We start from the raw sequence: 21815 nt of genomic DNA on the forward strand, positions 1-21815 counted from the left end.
GGCTGCCTTGGCTCTGGTCTCCACTTTTGTTGTCCCCTGGCCTTCTCTTTCTCTGTAGTCAAATCTCCCTCTGTCTCCCTTTTATAAGGACACTTGTGATTACATCCAGGATAATCTAGGATAATCTCTCTATTTCAGGATCCTGAATTGCTTCTGCAAAGTCCCTTTTGCCATGTAAGGCAACCAACACTCAGATTCCAGGGGTTAGACCTGGACATCTTTGGGGGCCATTATTCAGTGTAACCCCCATGACTTACAAATTCCAGCATCTACAGGGCCGCCCAGGTCGGTAGCCTTCAAGAGGGAAGCAGGCCGAGTGCAAGGCATTAGGGAATGGCGGAGCCTGTGCTGAACTTGAAAGCACATACCCCGTCGAAGGGGGCAGCTGCTACCTTGCTCCAGCTTCCTATTGCTTCTTTGTGGAATGGGAGCCTGGATTTTCCATTTCAGAAGAGAGACAGGAGACCCGGCCCTTGTGTGAAATCTCCTGATCTTTAAATGTTAGAAGCGACTCACTAAAAATAACTAAAAAGCAAGAAGCAGAGCCATACCACCCTGTGTCCCTAACGAGTTGTATGTGTGTGAGGGTTGCTGCTTTGCAACCTCCGTCAGGTTGGAGAGGGGTTGTTGTGACACCATGTTCAACTCCTCAAAGCGCACACGCCCGCATGTGCACACAGCCCCGTCCCCACCGCCCCAGGCCTTGTCCTGACCCTTCGCGGCTGTCCTTGTGCTGCCCTCAAATGACCCTGTGGATGTGCTTCTCTCGTCTTCCTCCCAAGATTGCAAACCCCTCAAGGACAGAGGAACAGTTTCCAGTAGGTCCTCTGGTATTCCCCACAGCCGTAGCCTAAGTGGGCAAGAAAAAAATGTGCTGCACGCCTGTCCGCTTGTGCGGAATTGGAAACGGACTCCACCTGCAGATACACCAGTGATCACACCAGCTCCTTGCATGTGCACGGACCGCCCCCCTCCACCCCCATCCCCAGGGCCTGGCTCAACCACGCTGGACTGTTCTAGAGAGAAGGGCAGCAGGAGGGCAGAGGCAGCAGTGCAGTAGATCCACTGATGTTTTCTAGATAATAAAACCTACTTAAGGCCTAAATCTCCAGGGCAGCGCCTTGGGGCTTCAGAGATCACATCTGACCGGTTTCTCAGAGCTTCCTGAGAAACAGTGGCTTCTGTTCAGATGGCCGATAGGAAAGGGGTGAGACCCTTGTCCCATATGGAGGGCTGAGCATTTCTCTGGAATTTTCCCTGGAACTCTGAGATGGTTTCGGGCCCTGTGGCCCATGACAGGTAGATGCTTCATGGCTGGTGGGTGGGGACTGGCCTCTCCTGCTTTCATGGAACCTCGAGCAGCACATCTTTCTCGAAGGGGTGGGTGGCCGCCAGCTGGGGACTGGGGACTGCTTCCCGCTTGCTCTGAAGGAAGTGTGGCGCTGTTTATCCACCAGTTCATTCATCGGTTCAAAGACCAACAAATCAACAGACACTCTCCCTATCGTGTGAAAAAGGTGAAGAGTTTGCTCATTTACTAATTAGTTATTAAGTGAAAAGTCACATGAGCCCTGTTGGCTTTTAGTGTAACAGAAAATAATCCTCAGGGATGCTGATTTATTTAGGATTTGACTTGCTAATTCATCCGAGATTTTCCGAACATCAGCAGAAAAGACTCCTTTCTCCACTGTGACCCCCGCCCCCACCTGGGCCTGTGTCAAAGCCCCAGGGTCCCTAGAGTGAGGTGTCCTGCTGTCCTTAGTAAGGGGCCCGCCCAAGGGCTTCATTGAAAGTTTTACTTGGATGTTACTTGAATTTAGAACTTGCGCATACCAAGGATGCTGAAAGCTAATCCTTGATTTGGGTTTTTTAAGTGGCAGGCAGAGTGGTCTGTGGGAGGGGGCTTCATGAGGGTCCCTGCTGCTGCAGGAGGGAAAAAGCTGTGGTTCTGCAGCTTCCCTTGATCCTGCTCCCTGCCTGGGGGTGGCGGTGGGGACAGACAAGAAGCAGAGTCCACCCTGGTTCCATAGGAACCTACAGGGTTAGAGTAGTGGTGGCTCGGGCACCTGGGTCTCTAACAGAGCCTTGATCTAGATATTCCCGGGTGGTCACGTTTGTGCCTGGCATTTGCTGTGGTCAGCGTGACTCCTCCATTCATCTCTTAGAAAGGGCCGAGTTTGGAAGTGGACGTGATGGACTAGATGCTACAGAAAGCAGATAAAACTTAAAACTGTGTTTGCTTTGGACTTTAGAGTGCAGCAGTTAAAAACAAGGGCTGTGCTCTCAGACAGATGTCACCTGGAATCCAGACTCGGTCACTAACTAATGCATAACCTCAGACAAGTCCTTAAGTCTCCCTAAGCCTCTGATGCTTTATCTGAAAAAGGGAACATGGGAGTTATGAGAATGAATTTAGACAACGTGAGTCCCACTTAGTATCTCTCAGTAAATGTTAAAGAACAGTAACAATTATTACAATTACTCTCAGGTTTTCATTGGCTGACAGATTGTCTTCACATATCCTAGGAAGGTTCTAAACAGATGTGTACTCTCGGGGCACAGGGGGCAGAAAGTGTGGTGCAGGTTTTCTCTGAGACAGGGGACCCACTGGACAAGGCAGAAAGTGTCCTGGAGAGTGACCTCTCGGCTCTCCCGTTGCAGCACCAGCAGAAGACCTTTCCTGCTGTACGTGGGCCTGGCTCACATGCACGTGCCCTTAACCAGGACGCAGCTGTCCGCAGACCCACAGGACCGTACCCCATATGCGTCAAACCTCCGGGAGATGGACAGCCTGGTGGGCCAGATCAAAGACCAAGTTGACCGTGTAGCAAAAGAAAACACATTCCTGTGGTTTACAGGTAAAGTAGTAAAACGCAGCCAGCCTAGCTGAGATCAATGGATAACCCTGCACACGCCCTCCGAGGAGCAGAGTCTGGTCGAGTGATCCTCTTTAATGGGGTAGAGGGCTTACTTTGAACGTGGGGCCCCACTCCTGTTTGTTGGCTTGAATGCCGAGCACCTGTTCATTGGGGCCCCTAAAGCTGGGCCTCTGGAAAGCTCTGCACAGAGAGAGCAGGTATCCTGCTGGCTCCTTATGTGTTGATGACGGCCATGTGGATATTGCTCTGAATTGTTAATAAATGACTTTGGCATTGTGGACCTGTGTAGTCCTCACGTGATTCTGAGACCCCCTCTTCACCACGGTCCCTGTACCAAAAGGCTCTGGTTATCTGCCGCCACTCACCAGGCCTCGCCTTTTAGCCGAGTGGAGCTGAACTAGTGAGCCATTTAGAGGGCTCACACAGGCACGGTGCGTCTCAGGGCCCTGTCTGGACGAGGCCAGTGGTTCAAAGCCCTGCCTTTGGGTCACGTAGAGACCTAGATTTGTGTCTCCATGCTCCTGTTGGGAAGGTTAATCTCTCCAAGCTTCTGTTTCTTCATTGGCAAAGTTAACCTAACATAGGATCTTAGTCCGTAGCATGTCAGAGGATCACGAGGTAATATAGATGAAGGACTGGGCACATCATAGGTGCTCAATAAACGGTCGCAGGGCTGACGATAACGGTGATGAGATTGCTCACTCGATACAGGGCAAACATCTGTGAGGCAAGAGCCTCAGGTCGGGCTGTTTTGGGGGAGGAGAGGCCCACCTCTGTAAGCCCAGCAGCTCCTCATCGGAAGGGTAGCTCTTCACAGGGAGGGCCATTGTTTTGACAAGATCCCCTTCTATCTCCCGTTGCTGTGTCCAGGGATGTGGGACCAGAGAGAAAGTCAGTGAAATTGTCCACCAGTCTGTGGACCGTTAACATGTTGCTTCGTTTGGTTTCTAGGAGACAACGGCCCGTGGGCTCAGAAATGTGAGCTGGCAGGCAGCGTGGGTCCCTTCACTGGATTGTGGCAAGCTCAGCAAGGTAGGGGGCTCGGCTGGGGTGACTGAGTCCCACTGCGGGTGCTGAGCCCAGGCTGGGACATGGGATTCTGCCTCTGGGAGGACCACCTTCTATCCAGGGCTTAGGGCTTCATTGTGAAACAGGGACAAGCTGCTCACCAGCCACCATGTCCCAGAGAAGAAACTCATTGGGTCGGAAAGAATTTCTGTTCAGCGCAGGGCACTCTTATGTCACCTTTTCTCCTATGACTCCCTCAGGGGACCAGACGTCTCTGGACAAGCCAATCTACGGGTCTTCCAACGTCTGTGCTTTCTCTTTACTTTCATCCTGTTGTCCTTGCTCCTTTTCCTTTTCTTTCCTTTTTAAAAAAGGCATCCTTCCATCCATCCAACCATGAATTCATTTCATTCATTCAAGAAATATTTAGTGCCCAATTACTGAAGGTTTCTATATCCTTTATCTCTAAACCTTACAATCACGAAAGGTAGGTTTATTTCCATTTACAGATGAAGAAAGAGAGGCTCAGAGAGGCTAAATAATCTGCCCAAGGTCACACAGTCTGTGAGGAGGAAGCCAGGCTTGCTATCAAAGTTGGTATCTCCCCACTACACGACACGGCCCTTCTCTATTTAAACATCCTTCAGCTCCCAGCTCAGCACCCATCTGCTCTGGGAAATTTTCCTCACAAGGAGCAGCCATGCTGGGGACAGTTTGGCAGTATGGACCAAAGGCCTGAAAAAAGCACATACCTGTTGATGCTTCAGTTCCTCCTTTAAGAATTTGTCCTGAAGAAATAAACTAGCCAAGTGCACAATGGCGTATATAAAAGGACGCTCATCGCAGTGGGTCTTTTAAAAAAAAAATAGTTGGACGTAACCTATGCGTCCAGCAACAGAGGCATGTTACAGAAATTATAACACGTCCATTTAAAGAGATACTAAGGAACCACCGAAATGCTGCGTATTATTGATCTGGAAACATTCACATTTACTACTTTTCAGTGAATAAAGCAGGTTACAAACAATACATAAAGTCTAATTATATAAAAATAAGCCTACGTATTCTCAGAAAAATGTTGAGACAGATAACAGTAGCTAACAGAAGGTTAGCAGCGATTACCTCAGGGCAGGGGAGGGAGGGTTTAAGTGTGATTCTCCCCACAACAAACTGGTATTTATTTGTATCCTAAAAAATTAAAATAGGTTTTTTAAGAGTTACTTATATCCAAGGGGTTTGGAGGTGGACGTGGCAAGTTTATCCCCTGGGGCTGGGTTTCCTTGCTGTCCAGGTCAGAGGACACAGAGATCCTTTCATATTAGTCTGGCAGAATATTTGTAGTTCCTTAGAACTGGAACAGCTCTGTGTGGGCCTGGCTCACATGCACGTGCCCGTCATGGTGGGGGAGAGATGGACGTGCTGATCATTCCTTTTTATTTGTCACCTTTAACCTGGTGTCCCTTGGATCAGCTCCCTGGAGAACTTTACAAGTGAGTGGCTGCCGGGACTCTGGCCGCGTCCTGTGTCGGGAGAGTCGAGTTGGGAGGCAGGGAGCTGGGTGCCCCCTCCCCTCTCCTGCACAGTGAGCTGGTGCTTCCTCCTTCAGTATTGGTGTTTCCCTCTCTCTGTATCTCTTTGGCTCTCTAGTTCAAGAATGCCGTAAGTTAGTTCTGGTTCCTGGAGAGCTGGACCAGGAAAAGATGCCAGGACTGGAGATGGGTGCCAATGTGTTTGATACCTGCAGCAGCCTAGAGAAACACAGTGTAAGCTGGGAGTGGTTTTCTGTGTTACCCGATTTCAACTCCTCCTGTCCATACCTGGGACACCCTTGGGCCAGGCTGCCGTCTTTAATGTTCAGTTGGAAAGCCCGGAATCGGAACTCTCAAGGGTGAAAATCCAGAAGGGCTAGAGACCAAGGATGAGGGGATAAGGGCCTATCGATAACTGGCTCCTCTGTGGGGAGCTCTCTGTCCCCCAAAGATTTGCCTTGTCTCCTCCCCCTTTATGAGGCAGCTTTGAAATAGTGAATCCGGTGTAAGGACATAGACTGGGGCCCATTCTTAGAGGGAAGAACCTTACCCTATGCGAAGCACATTTACTAGCTGGACAACCTCATCTCTCTTTTCCTTCCATTTCTTGAGCACCTACTGTGTGCCAGGAACTCCTCAGTGCCGGGGACACGAAGATCCACAAAGCCCTTAGCTCAAAGGAATGACAGTTTAGAGTAGTATTTCTCAGACTTGAATGTGCAGTCAGTCCCCTCGGGGATCCTGCTAAAATGCAGCTCTGACCTAGTGGTTCTGGAATGGCGGTGGAGACGTTGCATTTCCAAGAAGCTCCTAGGTGCTGATGAGGCTAGTCCACACTTTGACAACCGCCAATCTAGAACATCCATACCGAGACCATATTGACTCCAGAGTCACCTGAGTCTAGAACTTCCAGATAAGGACCAGTGGTTATGAAGGTGTGGTTCCAGCACCAGCAGCATTAGTGCCACCTGAGAATTTGTTACCAGTGCAGATTCTAGAGCCTCACCTCAGACCTCCTGAGTCAGAAACTCAGGGGATGGGGCCCAGACATCAGTGTTTTAACAAGTCTTCCAGCTGATTTCAATGTGGGTGAAAATTTGAGAACCACCAGTCTAGGTTCACTGCCCGAAAGGCCAGGCACTGGCCACACATAACTGTTTAAATTATTAAATGAAAATGCAGTTCCTCGGTCAGCCTAGCTACGCTTTAAGGGCTCAGAAGCCACATGGTGGTGGCTACCATATTGGATAGTGCAAATATAAAACGTTTCCACCACGGCGGAAAGTTCTGTCAGTGCTGGGAGCAAACACGTAGGCAGGTCATTATAGTTAATACAAGGTAGGAACTCCATGATGGGGGCACAGGGGCTGCTCACCACTGGGCGGGGGAAACAGGAAGGCTTCCCAGAGTGGTTACAGTTTTGAAGGATGAGCAGGAGACAGCCAGGGATCTGTGGGGCAGAAGGCTCTGGGCCACCTGGGCAGGTGTGGGAAGACTGGGGACAAGGTGCTGCTCAGCTGTCTGTACCTGGAGCTTGTGAGGAACAGGTGTGAATAGACATACTAAGCTGAAGGGAAAGCTGGCGCCAGCATTCGACCATCTTTTCTTTCAGGCAAACACTTTTGGCCTTAATTCTAAAGAAAAATGGATTCGTGGAAGGATTTGAAGAGTGAGAGAGTCATGATTCCGTTTTGAAAGTGGAGGTGACATTCGTGTAACATAAAATTAGCCGTTGTGACGTGGTTCCGTGGCACGAAGCTCGTTCACAGGGCTGTGCAACTGTCATCTCCGTCAAGATGCTAACATTCTCATCGCCCCAAAAGAAAACCCCATACGTTTTAAACACTTGCTCCCCATTTCCTGCTCCTCCTGGCACATTGTTCAATTTTTCAAGTGAACAATGTCCGTGAGGGAGAGGAGCAAAGACAGACTTGCTTCCACTGAGACCAAGATGACACGTGAGACAAGCAAGTGACAGAATCTCCAGGAATATCCCCGCATTTAAAGAACGCCAGGGTTGGGGGAGACTTCAGCGATCTTTATTCCAGCCTCCCTGTTGGCCAAATGAGGAAACTGGGGCCGAGCAGGGTGAAGGGCTTTCCCAGGGCCAGCCATCCATCAAGGAGGTCCCACTGGCCCCCACTGCCTCATTCTTCATGCACATGATGGTCACTACTCATGTCTTGTTCTGCCCAACTGACCGCTCGGGTATCTGGGAAAGCCTGTCTTCTCTGGACCCCGTGGCGGTCAAGGAAAATGTCTTTAGCCCCCGTGACAGTCTGAATCTTTCTAAATCCATGGGAGGCCGAGTGCAGAGGTGCACAGAGAGAATGGCCTTGGAGGCTCAGGTGTGGTTTGCATGTCGACTCTGCTTAGGAACCGGTGTTTGTAGCACCCTGCTCCTTTTCAGCCCGTTTCCTCTGTGATGTGGGCTGGTAGACTCACCTCGCTGGACGGCTGACAGGATCAACCAGGATACTGGCTGGAAGACACTCGGCCTTTCACTTGGCCTCCACTAACCCCCGCAAGACTCCTTTTCTTTACTCGTAGCCAAAACAAAGTGGGGGTACCCCATAAAGAGAGGAATTGGAAAGTGATCCAAAAAGGGCCCTGAAAGAGATTTATCTACTAAAGGACATGGGCCATGTGAATAACATGCATGACTTTCCAAGTGTTCTGGGCTTCTGTCTTGGGAAATGACTCTGAAGCTGGATTTCAGTTATCTATAGCTAACACCCTTTTTTGGGGTAAGGCCTTGCACCAATGTGGCTTGAGGAGATATCTGAGTGGCACAGCTCATGAATTTGTGGTGGGGCTGGGGTTGGATCCATTTTCTTCTTTTCTCAGGAGATCCTGAAGGTAAACCTTGCCTAGGGGTAAACACTTTCCTTTCCTCATTCTCCAGACCACCTACTGGGGGCTCTGGGAAGCCAGGCAGAGCCCTGTGTGGAAGGGGTGTGGCCAGCAGCCCAGGTCAAGAGGGGGACGAGGGATCCTTCTGGACCCCTGCTCCTCCTCACCAGGTTCCTCGTCAGTAGGACGCCTGCGCATCCTGCTGTAAGGGGGCCAGTCTCCAGAGCAGATGAAAGAGAGAAGACAGTGTTTTCACAACGGAGTAGGACAAACAGTACCCACGGGCGTGCTTCTTCTTCCCCGCAGCCAGCCTGCTACGTCAGGCCATGCGCTGCTTCCCCCTGTTCCATGGCCCCCAGGCCCCCCTCTTTGTCTTCCCTTTCCTTTCCTGGCCAAGCCGCCTTGCTCAGCTGATGGGATGAGGCAGCGTCTCCTGGAGTTATCTTTTCACCCCGTGCAGGAGTGAGGATGCTCCCCTGGGCTCAGCCTGCACCCTGCAGGGGTGAAGAGAAACCGAACTGAGGGACAGTGGGCAGCGCAGGCCAGACCGGCCTTGCCTTCTCCCAAACAGAGGACATGAGGGGCCTGCCCCCTGCGGACCCCACTCAGGCCTGGCACAGAGTAGCTGCCCTCCCTGTCCCACTCCAGACCTATTTCCTACCCAGGACAGAACCAACACCTTGTTTGTCCCCTAACTGACTGCTCCTCTGTCTGGAAACTCGTGTTTTATTTGAAGAGCAGAACTGTTCCTTCCTCCCCCTTGGTGATGAGGAAACATTCTGTTGAATTTGGCATCCTGGACTTCTAGGAGACCTTGGTTGTTTGTAATTTGATACTATCAGGTTGTTGCATAACCTTTCCCACTGGGAACCGTGCGCTGCATCCTGGGCCTTCTGTCCAGTTGTGGGTAGGGGGTGGGGTAGAGAAAGGTCAGGAGTGGGGTGGGTGAGGGAGCAAGGAACAAGAGATGTTGGCTGTTGGCCCTGGCTGGGGGCAGGGCCAGCTGGTGGGGACCCAGTGGAAGTCGAATTGTGTGTCCTTCCGGGCCTTTGGCCACCAGGCTTGAAATGTCCCCATAATCACACTCAAGGCCACCCCAGGCCAGCCAGAGCTCTTGGTTCCAACGGAGGCCTGGCTGCCCTGAGTTTCTAGAAGACTAGTATGCTACGGACACCCTTGGCAAGGGCACATATTTATATTTAGAAGCGAAGCCTGCTGCTTTAGAAGGTTATAGAATGTGCACTCCTCAGAACAGGCGTATTCTTCTCCCCGAGTCACAAACACAAAATGCCTCTATGGGCCAGGCAGGTGATAGAAATGAACACGTGTTTGTTTTCGTCAGTGTGGGCAGTGTCAGGGGTTCAGGAAACTGGAGACAGCGTCTGGTCTAATGACATTCACGATTAGTCCAAATACACCAAAATATCCATGCCAAACCAAATGTCAGAGGGCCGAGTTCAGCATGTGAGCTGCCAGGCTGCAGCTTCTCTTCTCTGTAGGTAAATTGTTGGTTTGGTTTTTGGTGTTTGTTTTTTGTTTTTTTTTGTTTTTGGATGGCATTTGTTGGGCACTTCCATGGCAGGCATTGTGCCAAACGACCTTGCTTCAAACTTTATGTCCATCATCTTATGTAACTTTCCCCACGACTCCATAAGCGGAGTCGTCATTTTCCCCTTTCACGGCTGAGATTGAGCTGAGGGAGGTTTAACATTCTTCCCCCGGCCACGCGGTGAGAAGGGGTGGCCCGGGAGCTAGACCTGAGCTCTGCCTAGTTCTAAAGGCGGCTCCTACTTGTCTTGCTAACGTTTCTCCAACTGTGGTCCTCAGCTCACTGGCATCAGAGTTCCTCCCACCCTGGACTTACGAATCTCTGGGGTTTTCCTGGTGCTCCCACTGTACTGAGAAGTTTGCGAACCTCCGTAGGAGCTACACGGCCTTTCTGACTCAGTGCAACGTGACACTCTCCTTTCCGGGAGAGATTGCTATTGTTAAGCGTGGGCCGAGTGAGTCTTCCTCGACCTGCCCTGTCTCCATGCATCAGGGAATGCCACTTTACTTCTGTAGCCAGGGGAAAACACGGAAGCAAGGTCATGAATCATGGTTCTGTTTATGTGTTGGTTGCTGAGGCTAAATATTTATTGCTTTAAGTAAAAGGTTCTGTCTTAATTAGAGTCATAACTAACCACAAGTGCATTGAAATGCGATCTCATGACCGTAAGACATGCTTTTCTCAACAGAAAGCCATAGCCAACCAACCCTTTTAATGTGCCAGTGCCACTGATCAATGTATTAAGGTTTATCTAAACTGGAAAAAAGCTTTTAGAATCCAGAAGTGCTTAGAAGCTTCATCTATGGACTTATCTGTTGTTCTTACTATAACTTATAGGTTCACATTTATGATCCTGTGTCTTAAAAGCATAAAGGTGTAGGCAATATAAAAACCTGTGATTAGGCTACATTTAACTTTGAAATGCGTTGTGTCCACTTCCTGATCTCGCCCCGCCCTCCTTCTAGAATGGGCAGTCTTCTCCCTAAAATCACCAGGAGAGTGTTAGAAGATACTGACTGGTGCCCAGGCCTCATCCCAGGCTAATTAAGTCATGATTTCTGGGAAAGGAACCTTAGCGTCGGTATTTTTTATGCTCCCCTAGTGATTCTAATATACATTCAGGGATGGGTAGGAACCACTGCCTTACAAGATTTAATGGGTGAGGGTACTGAGGTACTGCCAGAGTACCCATGTGTAGTTAGACCTGGATTCAAATCCTGCCTCTCGCATTTGCTGCCTGTGTGACCTTGGGCAAATTGCTTAACCTCTCTGAGCTTCAGTTCCTTCATTGGAAAAACGGGTGTGATCGTGCCCAGCTCGCAAGGTTATCATAAGAATGAATGGAGATAATGCAGAGAAGTACTTACATTAGGCTTAGGAGTACTTAACGTGGTGCTTAGGACGAGCTGAATCAATAGGAGATAATATTGCTACTGTTATTATTGTGTTTCACGGGGAATGAATTTCCATTTGTAGGCACATGTATCCCTGAAGAGCACTGGGGGACCAAGGGCAGCTGTCCTGGGATTCGGCCTTTGTTGGTGCAGATAAACCACAATAAGCACTGGTATTCTGCTAATCAGATTCCACACCCCTGGGGACCCACAGAGAATGCTGGTCGGATCTTTGAAGTTCGTCCACCCCCACCCCACCCCCAGCAGTGCCACTGAGATACAGGGATTTAGAATAAGACGGTATCCATGCTGTAAGGGATACATATTTTTGTCATTGCTTACCCACACCCTAGACACTTTTAAGATAAATTCCTTTAGCGTATGAGGTCCTCTGGCCGTGGCTGGGATATGTAATTGTGTCTCTCTGTGAAAGCCAGAGCCCCAGGTGCAGCCCGCACTTACTGGCCGGTCTTGACAACACAGAGGGCGATGGCCCCTCAATTGGACACATGGAGGGGCTTCGCTCAGCCACCCTTTTTCTCTCTTTCTCTTAATTCCTGAACCTTTGCCTGTGGACTGTTCACTTGGTTGACAACATACACATTTTAGAATTGGCTCGATTCCATCCAACCCCTCTCAGCGTTCAGCCCTCTGCTGAAATCAGGCAAATACACTGAACTATTTTGCTCTGAAAAACGACTTAGGAAAATCAATTGCCTGAAAAAGAGCAACACAAAAGTCTGTGGCAAGCAATCAGAACCCCTCGTGGTGAAGACCGATGAGCAGATTTATTCATTCGGGGTTAGTGTACCATTCTGGAAACATCCTGGAGGCAGAGACCAAACCCTGTGTGCCAGCGCCGGTGCCCCTCGCCTGCTACAGGGCAGCTGTGATTTCCTGCCTTCTGGTGGACCTTCAGAACTATTGGTTTGTTTCCTGGGACTGAAGCCTTTACCTTTCCTTAACATCTGGCCTCAAAGGCTAAGGAGTTGGCTGAATTTTGTGCACTGTGGACATGCAGATAAGCGGGCTCCATATTTGCACCCACTTATCCCCCTAAGCTTCTACAAGAATGCCCGTCTTGGGGTGGGATTATGTGTAGAGCCCTGGCGTGCAGTGCTGGGTGCTCTCTTCTTCCCTGCTCTTTGGCTTCAAGCTGCTGCATAAGTCATGCACTCCAAAGCCGCGTGGGAATGCATTGCACGCTCTCCGCGACTCGAGTCTCTGCTCCACATGGGTCAGTAATTGGGAGCGGGCTCTGTATGTATTTATGTAGCTTTCAGTGGGAAGAGTGTGTTTGAGCACTCTTGGGCCAGGTCACACAGAGCTTCCCATGCAGCCTGCACAAGTCCACTTGGTGTTGAGAACCCCACACCCCTAAACCCAAACAGTGCATAGGTGGGGAGTTGTTTTGTGTTTTGTTACTTCAACACTTGGGGGACTCCAAAGCTGGTTATGAGAAAATCCCAAGAATGCCGAGCATTTCCGGTGTGGTGTGCTGGGCCAGGGACATCAAAGGTTCAGTGTGAGTGCAGAGCACAGAGCCTGGGTCTGGTCGCCCCCACCACCCTCCTCACCGTTACTGTCACATTCACGCCGGCCAAGCCGCAAAGTCGCACGGCTACGGTATGTGTGAGGCACACACACGTTTGCTTTGGCAGGGCTTTCTACACGCTAACTTTGTGGAATCCTTGGCTCCGCTAGGATGAGGGTGGGGTGTGTGGGGGAGTGGTGGGGATGGTCATGGTTAATTCAACGCAACATGTATTCAGGATGTTTCCATAAAACATGACCTCATCTCTTCCAGCCCGCTGGTCATCATTCTGCTGGTGGCCACTTTTGACTTAGTGGTTACAAAAAGAATTCCTTTTGTTACCAAAGTGGAAATTCATAGATTGCACATCGATTGTCCTTACCTCCCCCCGGAGAGTTAAGAGGCCGGAGCTATTACTAACACTGTCTCCACAACATCAGAACAATTCATTAATTCAAGGGAAAACAAAGCACAGCAAAGCAAAACAAACTACAGCAACAAAATCCATGCCAGGTCAGTTGTTGGGCGTTGGGCAGCTCACATAGCTGGGGAAGTTTCTGCTTTTCTCTCTTTTCAAATAACTACATTTTTTCATCCTCAACAGACAATCACATTAGGATCGGTAGGAAGACAAATTCACTTATTTAACCAATATTTGTGTAAGCGCCTGTGTCTTGGGTGCAAAAGACCGATGAAGTCTCATGGTGTGGAGCTACACGATGAGCAAGTCAGGAAAAGCCAGACGATTCAAAGTGTGAGACGTGTCATGAAGGAAATAAGTGACTTGATTCAAGAAAGAATGACTGAGGCAACTGACTATTTACCTAGGTTGAGTCCAGTAAAATAAAAGCATGTATTGAAAGATCTTAACTAGTTGAATAAAAATAGCTGGTTACTAAAAGAAGTCACCCCTTTGTTGTAAGTATCGGAAGTTCTCAGAGACTAGCTCTGAGATGAAGACCCAAGTTACAATTGTTGGAGAACCAACTGCCTCCCCTCCTTTCACAGGGGGCAGTCCAGCCAAGCAGACCACCTGGGAAGGAGGGCACCGGGTCCCGGCAGTGGCTTACTGGCCTGGCACTGTCCCCACCAATGTCACCAGCACCGCCTTGTTAAGGTATGAGACCCAAACTACCTTGAGATGTTGGGGTTCCGGTCAAGAAAGTCATGGAGACTTGAGTGGTTAGAGACCTCAGGTCTACTACCTACCTTTCCCAGGTGTTCTCAGGTAGCTCCGCAGCTCTGATGGTAGCAGCATGGATCTGCCTGTAGGCAATGCCACCCAAGAGCAAGATTTAGCACAGTGGGAGTCTTTCCAATCCATCCTCTGGGTTAATGTCTGAGTGAAGAGGGCATGATCTTTTTGGCATTCCGGGGCGGACTCGGGCAATGCCTGCTGAAGAGAAAGCAACAGCAGAGAGGGAGGCAGCGGCATCTCCCTTCTGCCTGGGGCCAAGCTGATGGGAGGAAATACATCATTTGAGCTGTAATTATTCCATGCTTGAGGGTAGGGGCAGGTATTCTGGGGTGGCGGTGTGGGTGGCCATGTGCAGCCAGCATTTCACTGGCAATCACATGGCTCCGAGAAAGGAACGTAGATGTCTACTTGCCCCGGTGGGTGGGGAGAAGGGAGGCAGAAAGACGGACTCCTTAGGCGAAGACCGTCTTCCTACCTCTGGCAACGAAGCTTCTGTCTACACTGAGGTGAGTCACTGGGTACTTCCCGTTAGAAGGATGAGTGTAAATGTGATCTCTCACCACCACCCTCAGCTCCTCATTAAGGCAGGTATAGGAGACCATCTCCTTGGCACAGAACTTGGCTCTGGTGCGCCATTCTGAAAGCAACGCCGTGCAGGTGTGTAACCATGACTTATAATGGGGACTTCTCACTCCTTCAGGTGTGGTTCTGCCTTCAAAGGGGGTCGGGGGGCCCTCAGAAAAGCCAATGCCTGCTCACGTGCTTGGAAATTTTGGTCTGTTTAGAGAATAATCTACCATGTTTCCCCGAAAATAAGACCTAACCGGAAAATAAGCCCTAGCATGATTTTTCAGGATGTCATCCCCTGAACATAAGCCCTAATGTGTCTTTTGGAGCCAAAATTAATATAAGTAGAGGAAAGGAAGCTTCATGGGCTCCCTCCAGCATCCCCAGATCTAGTAGGGGGGAGAGACTGAAGCCCAGGGAAAAGGAAAGATAAACAGCTCTGATGGCCAAAGTCGGGAGTGGGGAGGCACTGCCCCCCGCAGCCTGTGGACCCCCAGGACTGTGGGTCAGCCCTGTACAGTCAGGGGAGGCAGTGTGCTGTCATGGGGTGCCAGCAGGTGTGACAACAGCAGCTCGGGCTGGAGTTTCGTGATGTCAGGCTGGCCGGGAAGAGGGCCAGGCGGGTTGCTTTTTATGGGGCTGATTCGGTGCAGTCAGGCCAAGTGTTCACGGGCTGGGCTGTATGTGCACGAATAGCCCGGCCATCTCTCAAGTTACATCACCGAAAAGCAAGCATGCACTTCTCATTTGATACCAGTGTTTGCACCTATAGTCAACTAGGGCACCGTGATAAAATTGCATCACCTTGTTGATCGTCTAGGACCTCAGAGGTGACAACTGACTTAGGGGATAGTTTGGGGACTGAAGGAAGTGAGTCTTGGTATAAAGAAGCACTTGATGGAGGGCCCTTGGAATTTTTACCAGGACAAGAACAATGCACCAAACCAGCCCTCATATTTTTTGGTGTTAAATTAGTCTCGAGTTTAGCAGGATGGTTTGTCTCCATAGAATTCACCCTGTTGCTCTTCCCCCATGTGAATCCGTGTAAAGCAAACTTGCGTAGAAGATCCTTACTGCCAGCACAGGCCAACGTGTATCTGCTGGCTTTTCCATGACTCCCTCTGGGTCAGCTCCATGGAGAATAATCGCCTCAGGGTCTATTCTCCAGAAACTGATGCTGACACTTCACGCACGTGGGAGCCCAGCACTTCCTCCCAGAATGCTTATCACTATTCTAGAACTTTATTCCTCAGAAGCTGTAGATCTTTTTTCCAGATCAGAGATAACTCCCTTAAACCACCCAGAGCTAAGGCCAGAGTCCCTGAGGAACTGTAAGCATCCAAGAGAAGATGGGTGGACATAAGTACTTACGTGAATGGCAGAACAGTAAAAAGTGTGGGGGGTGGGGGTCGTGCAGAGGAGAAGGGGTCCCCACTAATCCCATCAGTTCCCTTTTAGAGATAACCAGTGTTCACGTTTGGGGCTGTGCCCATTTGATGTAGTGAGATCAAAGAAAGGTCTTGCGCATGCCCTGTCCCAAAGCCCCGTGCCATAACTACAGAATAACTTAACAGAAGTTATTCGACAAATGGTTGTGTCCAGCCATGGGTCGGGGTTGCTCTAGGGCCTGGGCGTCCAGTAATGAGTCAGTCAAACAGAGGCTCCTGAAGCTTGGGAGCTGACTTCTCTGCGGGAGGGCAGGGCTGGGGCAGCACTTGTGAACGGGCCTGGTGGTGGTTTGAACCTAAAACTCGAAAGCAGGGTGTTTCAACCTCAGCACTGTTGACGTTTGGGGCTGGATCGTTCTCTGTTGTGGGGGGCTGCCCTATGCGCTGAAGGATGTTTGGCAGCATCCCTGGACTCTCCCCATTAGATGCCCACTGCACCCCCCACCTCCAGCTGTGATGACCCAAATGTCTCCAGGCAGCTCCACGTGTGCCCTGGAGGACCAGCTCATGCTGGTTGGGAACCAGACCTTCATGTGGTTTCTCTTAGCCATGAATAAAAAGATGAAGGGTCTGCTGTGTATCCGAGCTGGGAGCCCCCTCTCTGTTCAGAACGGAGGACCTCTCTTTCAGAGATGACGGGAGCAAGTCCAAGGTGACCAGAAGGGTATGATGGACTTGAAACAATCTCATCTGAAAAAGAGCTAACGCTGCTGTTTAGCCAGGAGAGTGGGTAATCCCCTGGGGAACCTCTTGGCTCTCTTCCCATAGCTGAAAGGCAGTCATATGTGGAAGGGGATTCGACTGGTTCAGTACTGTCTTGAGCCACAGAAACGTGTCCCAGAAGTAGCTACCAGGAGAAGCTATTCACATCAGTGTCCTGTGGTTTAGGTGTCACCCTGGGCAGGGTCTAGTCACAGGTCCCCTTTCCAAGCCCCCCCCACCACATTTCCTGTATCTGGCCGTGGGCAGCAGCAAGGGGAGATGGGAAGGTGGTCTCAGCCCCACCTAGCCACGCTGGGCTCTGTAAGGGACATGCACGCTTTGCTGTTGAGCTCTGCTGATGCTTTGGGGGAAGCTGCAGTCCCTCAAACCTCCCAGCAGGGCTTGGGCCAGGAAGGGGTGGGCATGCAGGAAGAAACTTACAACTAAACACCAAAAAAGAACTGCTCCCCTATCCTGGGGACACTTCCCACTCTTCCATGGTCTGGAGGAAGTTCTGCTCTCCCCGTCCTCCCTCCAGACTGAGGACAAAACGCTCCCCCTCCCCCGCCATGTCCAGTCCCATGCACCCCCAGTCCTTCCCCATGGAACCCCCTTGCCCTTCTCACTTCCCGTCTTTCGATCACATCCGCCTTTTTTCCCAGATGTAATGTGCCCAGCTTCTAGGAAAGCCCCTCCCTTCACACCCACCCCCCTTTGCCCTAGGATGCACTCTGCCCCAGGACAGCCCAGGACTGCATCTCGGTTCCCATCAGCATGGGGCCTGAGGTCCAGGTGGTTCTGCTTGGAGCGCGCCCAGCCCGCTGCAGCCCTTCAGCTCTCCGCCTGCCTGTCGGGGGCAGGGCCTCCCGCGTCCCTGTGGCCTTCACCCCGTTTGCACACCCAGGTTCCTGGGCAGCTCGTTGGATAAGAACACTAAGCGGCACACTTCCTCTGGATAACCTTCAGTGCCTTGGGCTGGCCGAAGCCATCGTAAGAAAAGGAATACTATATTTTCACACGAGTGGCAGCACCTGCAAAGGGGTTCCCTTACCTCTCTGAGACAGCCGTTTGTGTGGTTGCGCAGAGAACAACCTCTACCTCTCCTTCCAGGGGCAGGGTCGGGGCTGCCCTGCTCACCCCAAAAGGCCAAGGAATTGGGGGTTCTTTCCTTCTAACATCACAGCCAACGTCTCCATCAGGCCTAGGACACGCTCGCAGTGCCAGGGCCCAGGGGACGAGGAGCACATGACATTTTTATTCTTTTTTTAAACCAGAAGAAAAGGAAAGAAAGAACTGTCCGGCTGAGGGAAATGGTTTGAGGTAGACTCTTTATGTATTCATCTTGATGTCCACATAGTTGTGAAATGTAATTTTTGATATTTTGTATAGAGGAAGGGACCCGTGGCCCCAGGAAAGTCAGAAGGTAGCCGTGCCCAAAGCCCCGTCTCAAGTATCATAACGAAATCCAGAAACTTAAAATGGTGGCTTTGGGGCCTTTTTTTTGTTTGTTTTTTTGTTTTTCCTGTCTCTTCCTCCAAGGTGTTGAGACTTCCAGGACCAATTTCTTAGGTGAGATTTGAGGTTTGGAGCTGCTGGGATCCCTTTGGTAGCTTTCATAGAGCGGATGGTTTCTCCAAGTTCACGCCTAGGCTGGGGGCCAGCCCTGGGGTGGCCTTGGGACTGTGTGTGCCGGGAGGATCTCCCCCTTCCCAGGGGAACCTCAGGGGCTTGGCTTTCTCCATTACATGAGGAAATACTTTGGACAGCCCGAGCTCGCCAGTCAGCTGGGATTGGCAAGTCACTGGAGACACTGACGCTTTTCTCGTGGGCCAGAGGTTTTCTTTGTGCTCTGGGTGGATTAAGTTCCTCTGAGGTTCCCAGTAAATTCTGAGGCACTAGGGTTCCGAGAACTTTAGACTTAGTGCTATATAATTAGGATGCTAAGCATCATCATAGCGGGGGGAAATAAGACGGAAAAAAAGACAGTGTATCATGCATTCCAAGATCGAACGCAGCTCTGTTTTTCTTACTCACTGATTTGACCCATCTGTGACACAGAACTCTCTTAGGGGCGCAAATGAGGGAAAGCTCAGACAAACATCCCCCATCTCCATGGCCTTTTCACACTACATTGCAGTCCTCTGTGCTGCCCAATTTGTGGCAGAAACTTGGACTCCAGACAGGTTTCTGCAAGTGCTTACTCTGCTCTCCTTGGTGTTGCAGCAGCGTGGGGTGCCAGCTCCTTGAGCATATATCTCAAGAGATAAGCTACCAGCTACGTGGACTGTGAAAGCTGAAGGCAAACCAGAAACACTCTGTACCATAGTCAAAGGAGAGATTCTGCCTGGGGTTGTGGGCAGAGCCCTGGAGAGGAGAAGGCGGCTAGCACGGGGAGGAGGACTTGCATGGCAGGTCCCACCTGCAACTCCTCTTGGAGGGCAGAGTGCTCCTCCCCAGACCCCCAGGGGGGAAGGTCTGGCCCTTCAGGCCCACATGAGTGACTCTGAAGTTTGCTGCTGTGCCTGGCTTCAGGCGAACCGGGGCCTCTTTCCTGGGGAAGTCCAACCTCACAATGGCCCTGCCTTCCTAGCTCGGTCAAGTCCCACCGACCCTCCGTTGGCCTGGCCCTCAGATAAACAGCTCTGTTGAAAAGGCGTCTGATTGGTTCTTGCAGCAGAGTTGTTTCCGATGGAGCACAGCAGGCTGGAGGGAGATGTACAGTAAAATGGTACCACGTGACTTAAAAAAAAAAAAGTCACATGAACAAAACCCACCAAAATGTTAACAGTGGCTGCCTTTGGGTGGTACACTGTTTGTGCGTTGTTTTCTCCTTTATGTTTCTGGATGTGCTGTTTTTTTTTCTGTCGTAAACATTTATTATTCTGTGATGGGGGAAAAACAGAGCTAAAGTAAAAGGGGTGAATGTTTCACACGTTATGACATTCTAAACAAAGACTAGATATTTGGGACAGAGAGATCCAGGGAAGGAGAAATGAAGTGCATGTTCTCTCGCAGATACCTGCCACACACTGTTCCTTCTCTGCGAGTGGCCTAGTTGCCGGTGACAGGTAGAACCGCTGAGATCTTAGGTCCTCAGGGGTGTCCCTGAGCATAATTGTAACACACACATCCAATGAGCATTTTCCGAGTGCCAGCTTCTTCTCTACCTGTGTGCCCCTTCCACACTGCCAAGCTACGAGCTGGACACTTATTACTATGCCCACTTTAAAGAGCAGAAAACTGAAGCACTCGGGAGCTAGATAGGTGGCAGCACTGGGATTTTCACCCAAGCAACACCTGGCTGCAGAGCCTGGGCGCACAACCGCCAGGCCATTCTGCCTGTTGTAGGAGTGGAAATCCAGGTGGAAACTGAAGGAAGGACAGGCAGGTGGAGGGGGCGGGCCATGCGGGAGGCTGTCGGTGCTGGGTTTGGACTGGCTGGGTGGGGTCTTGACCACAGCATGGCCAGAGAGAGAGTCCAGGACTAGTTGGAGCCAAGGCTGTCTTATTCTTCCTGCAGCGTGCTGGACATCTTCCCCACTGTGGTAGCCCTGGCCGGGGCCAGCCTGCCCCCAGGCCGACACTTTGACGGTCTGGATGCCTCTGAGGTGCTCTTTGGTGGATCGCAGACTGGACACAGGGTAAGTGGAGGAGGTCTGTGCCCCAGCTGGGCTCTTGAGGAGGTTGGCCTGCCACTTCTCACCTGGCCTGGCCATCTTTGTGCAAACAGAGCCACGCTCAGAAGATGCATGCAAGTGGCCATGTCAGATCTGGTTGAAGAAACCCCAAGGGTGACTCCTCGGAGATGGACCTCTTTCCACTCCCTTTCTCCTCTTCCCCTATAATCAACCCAGTGTGTCCATCCAGATTTATGTGTAACAGTTTGGCTGAAGGTGGGTACAGACCCGTGGACAGTAGGGACAGCCCCCGTGACGCCTGGAGGGCCCACCAGGAGGCTCTGTAGCCCCCCACTAGCTTTGGACTTTGCTTCCCAGCCCCCCAGTGTCCCCTCTTCAGGTGCTGTGAAGCACAGCCAGGATATGTCAGGCCTCGTGGCCTTCCCCCGTCATTTCCGTGTGTCTTCCTTTCACCAAAAGGAGGAAGTGGGAGGAGGGAAGGAGGCTACTTTGTAAGGCGGCCCTGTGCGCACAGGGCTTCTCAGTGAGGGACCCACACATCAAAGGGTCTATTTATGTCCTTACCGAGGGTGACATGGAAGTGACTCACATGCTGCTCAAATGGACTGTGGTGGTTCCTGAAGCTGTCCTCCCCACGCAGCAGGCCCCAGCAAGCCGGCACACTGCGCCGGAGGGGGCCATCGCTGCTTCTGTGGACATGCTTCAGTTTCTGGGCGTCGTCAGATGGTGCCTGGAGTGTCCCTGGAATAGCTGACCCTCTAGAGCTGCGGACGCTGCTCCAGGCTGAGCCCTACGCCTGAGCAGCAGCAAAGCAGGAAGATGGTTTCCGCCTTCAGGCTGGAAGTTTGCAGTATGTGACCCTGGGGGCTATTGAGGACGTCAGTGGAGAGGTGCTCCTGAGTGTTTATCACCATGGCTACTGACAGAATAATTGGGGTCATCAGGAAGTGCTTCAAGGACTGTGGCTCCTTGGCGTTGTCGGTGGCCTGTGCAAGCCAGCGCCTTTGCACTAACTTCCGTTCTCAGAGAGGAGAGCCCTCGCTTTCTTAAGTCTGCAGATTCACAGAGGCCCCATCCGTGGGGCCTGACAGTTACGGGTCTAGTGCCCATTGAGGTGGGGCCCAGGAATCAGGTAGGAGGACCAGATACAAGCCACAACACCGTTTGGGGTTTTCGTGGTGACATATAATGCAGCTGGAGTTGGGCGTATTTGCTCCCTAACCACACCCCACAGCCCAGATGGAAACGACCACAATTTACTGCTTGCAGGAAGCTGCTGCTGCTGCTCTCCAAGAGCAAAGGCACAGGGTGCAGGCCCCTGTGGGCCACACCCGGCACCTGGAGCACTAGATGCCTGCAGTGTTACTGAAGACACTTGCTATAAGCTTATTTGGAGTTTGAGGGCATCGTCCGTTGTGGTTGGCCCTGAATTTGGCCTTGGTCTTTTCTGGTCAGCCACTGACAAGACGAGAGGAAATCATCTCAAATTTAGGAAGGCCTAATATGCCTTCCTAAT

At 51.1% G+C, this 21815-nt stretch overlaps 1 protein-coding gene across 2 annotated transcripts in view; it reads left to right on the top strand.

The window, feature by feature from the left end:
- Window positions 1–21815, top strand: part of ARSG (arylsulfatase G) — a 95352-nt gene that overhangs the window by 56986 nt on the left and 16551 nt on the right. For both annotated transcript variants that reach the window (XM_033090530.1, XM_033090529.1), the window contains 4 exons: window positions 2662–2858; window positions 3831–3911; window positions 13755–13863; window positions 20182–20302. In XM_033090530.1, the coding sequence (XP_032946421.1) occupies window positions 2662–2858; window positions 3831–3911; window positions 13755–13863; window positions 20182–20302 (508 nt within the window). The remainder of the gene's footprint in view (window positions 1–2661; window positions 2859–3830; window positions 3912–13754; window positions 13864–20181; window positions 20303–21815) is intronic.

The sequence above is a fragment of the Rhinolophus ferrumequinum genome, chromosome 21 (genome assembly GCF_004115265.2).
Source record: "Rhinolophus ferrumequinum isolate MPI-CBG mRhiFer1 chromosome 21, mRhiFer1_v1.p, whole genome shotgun sequence".
Taxonomy (NCBI): Eukaryota; Metazoa; Chordata; class Mammalia; order Chiroptera; family Rhinolophidae; genus Rhinolophus; species Rhinolophus ferrumequinum.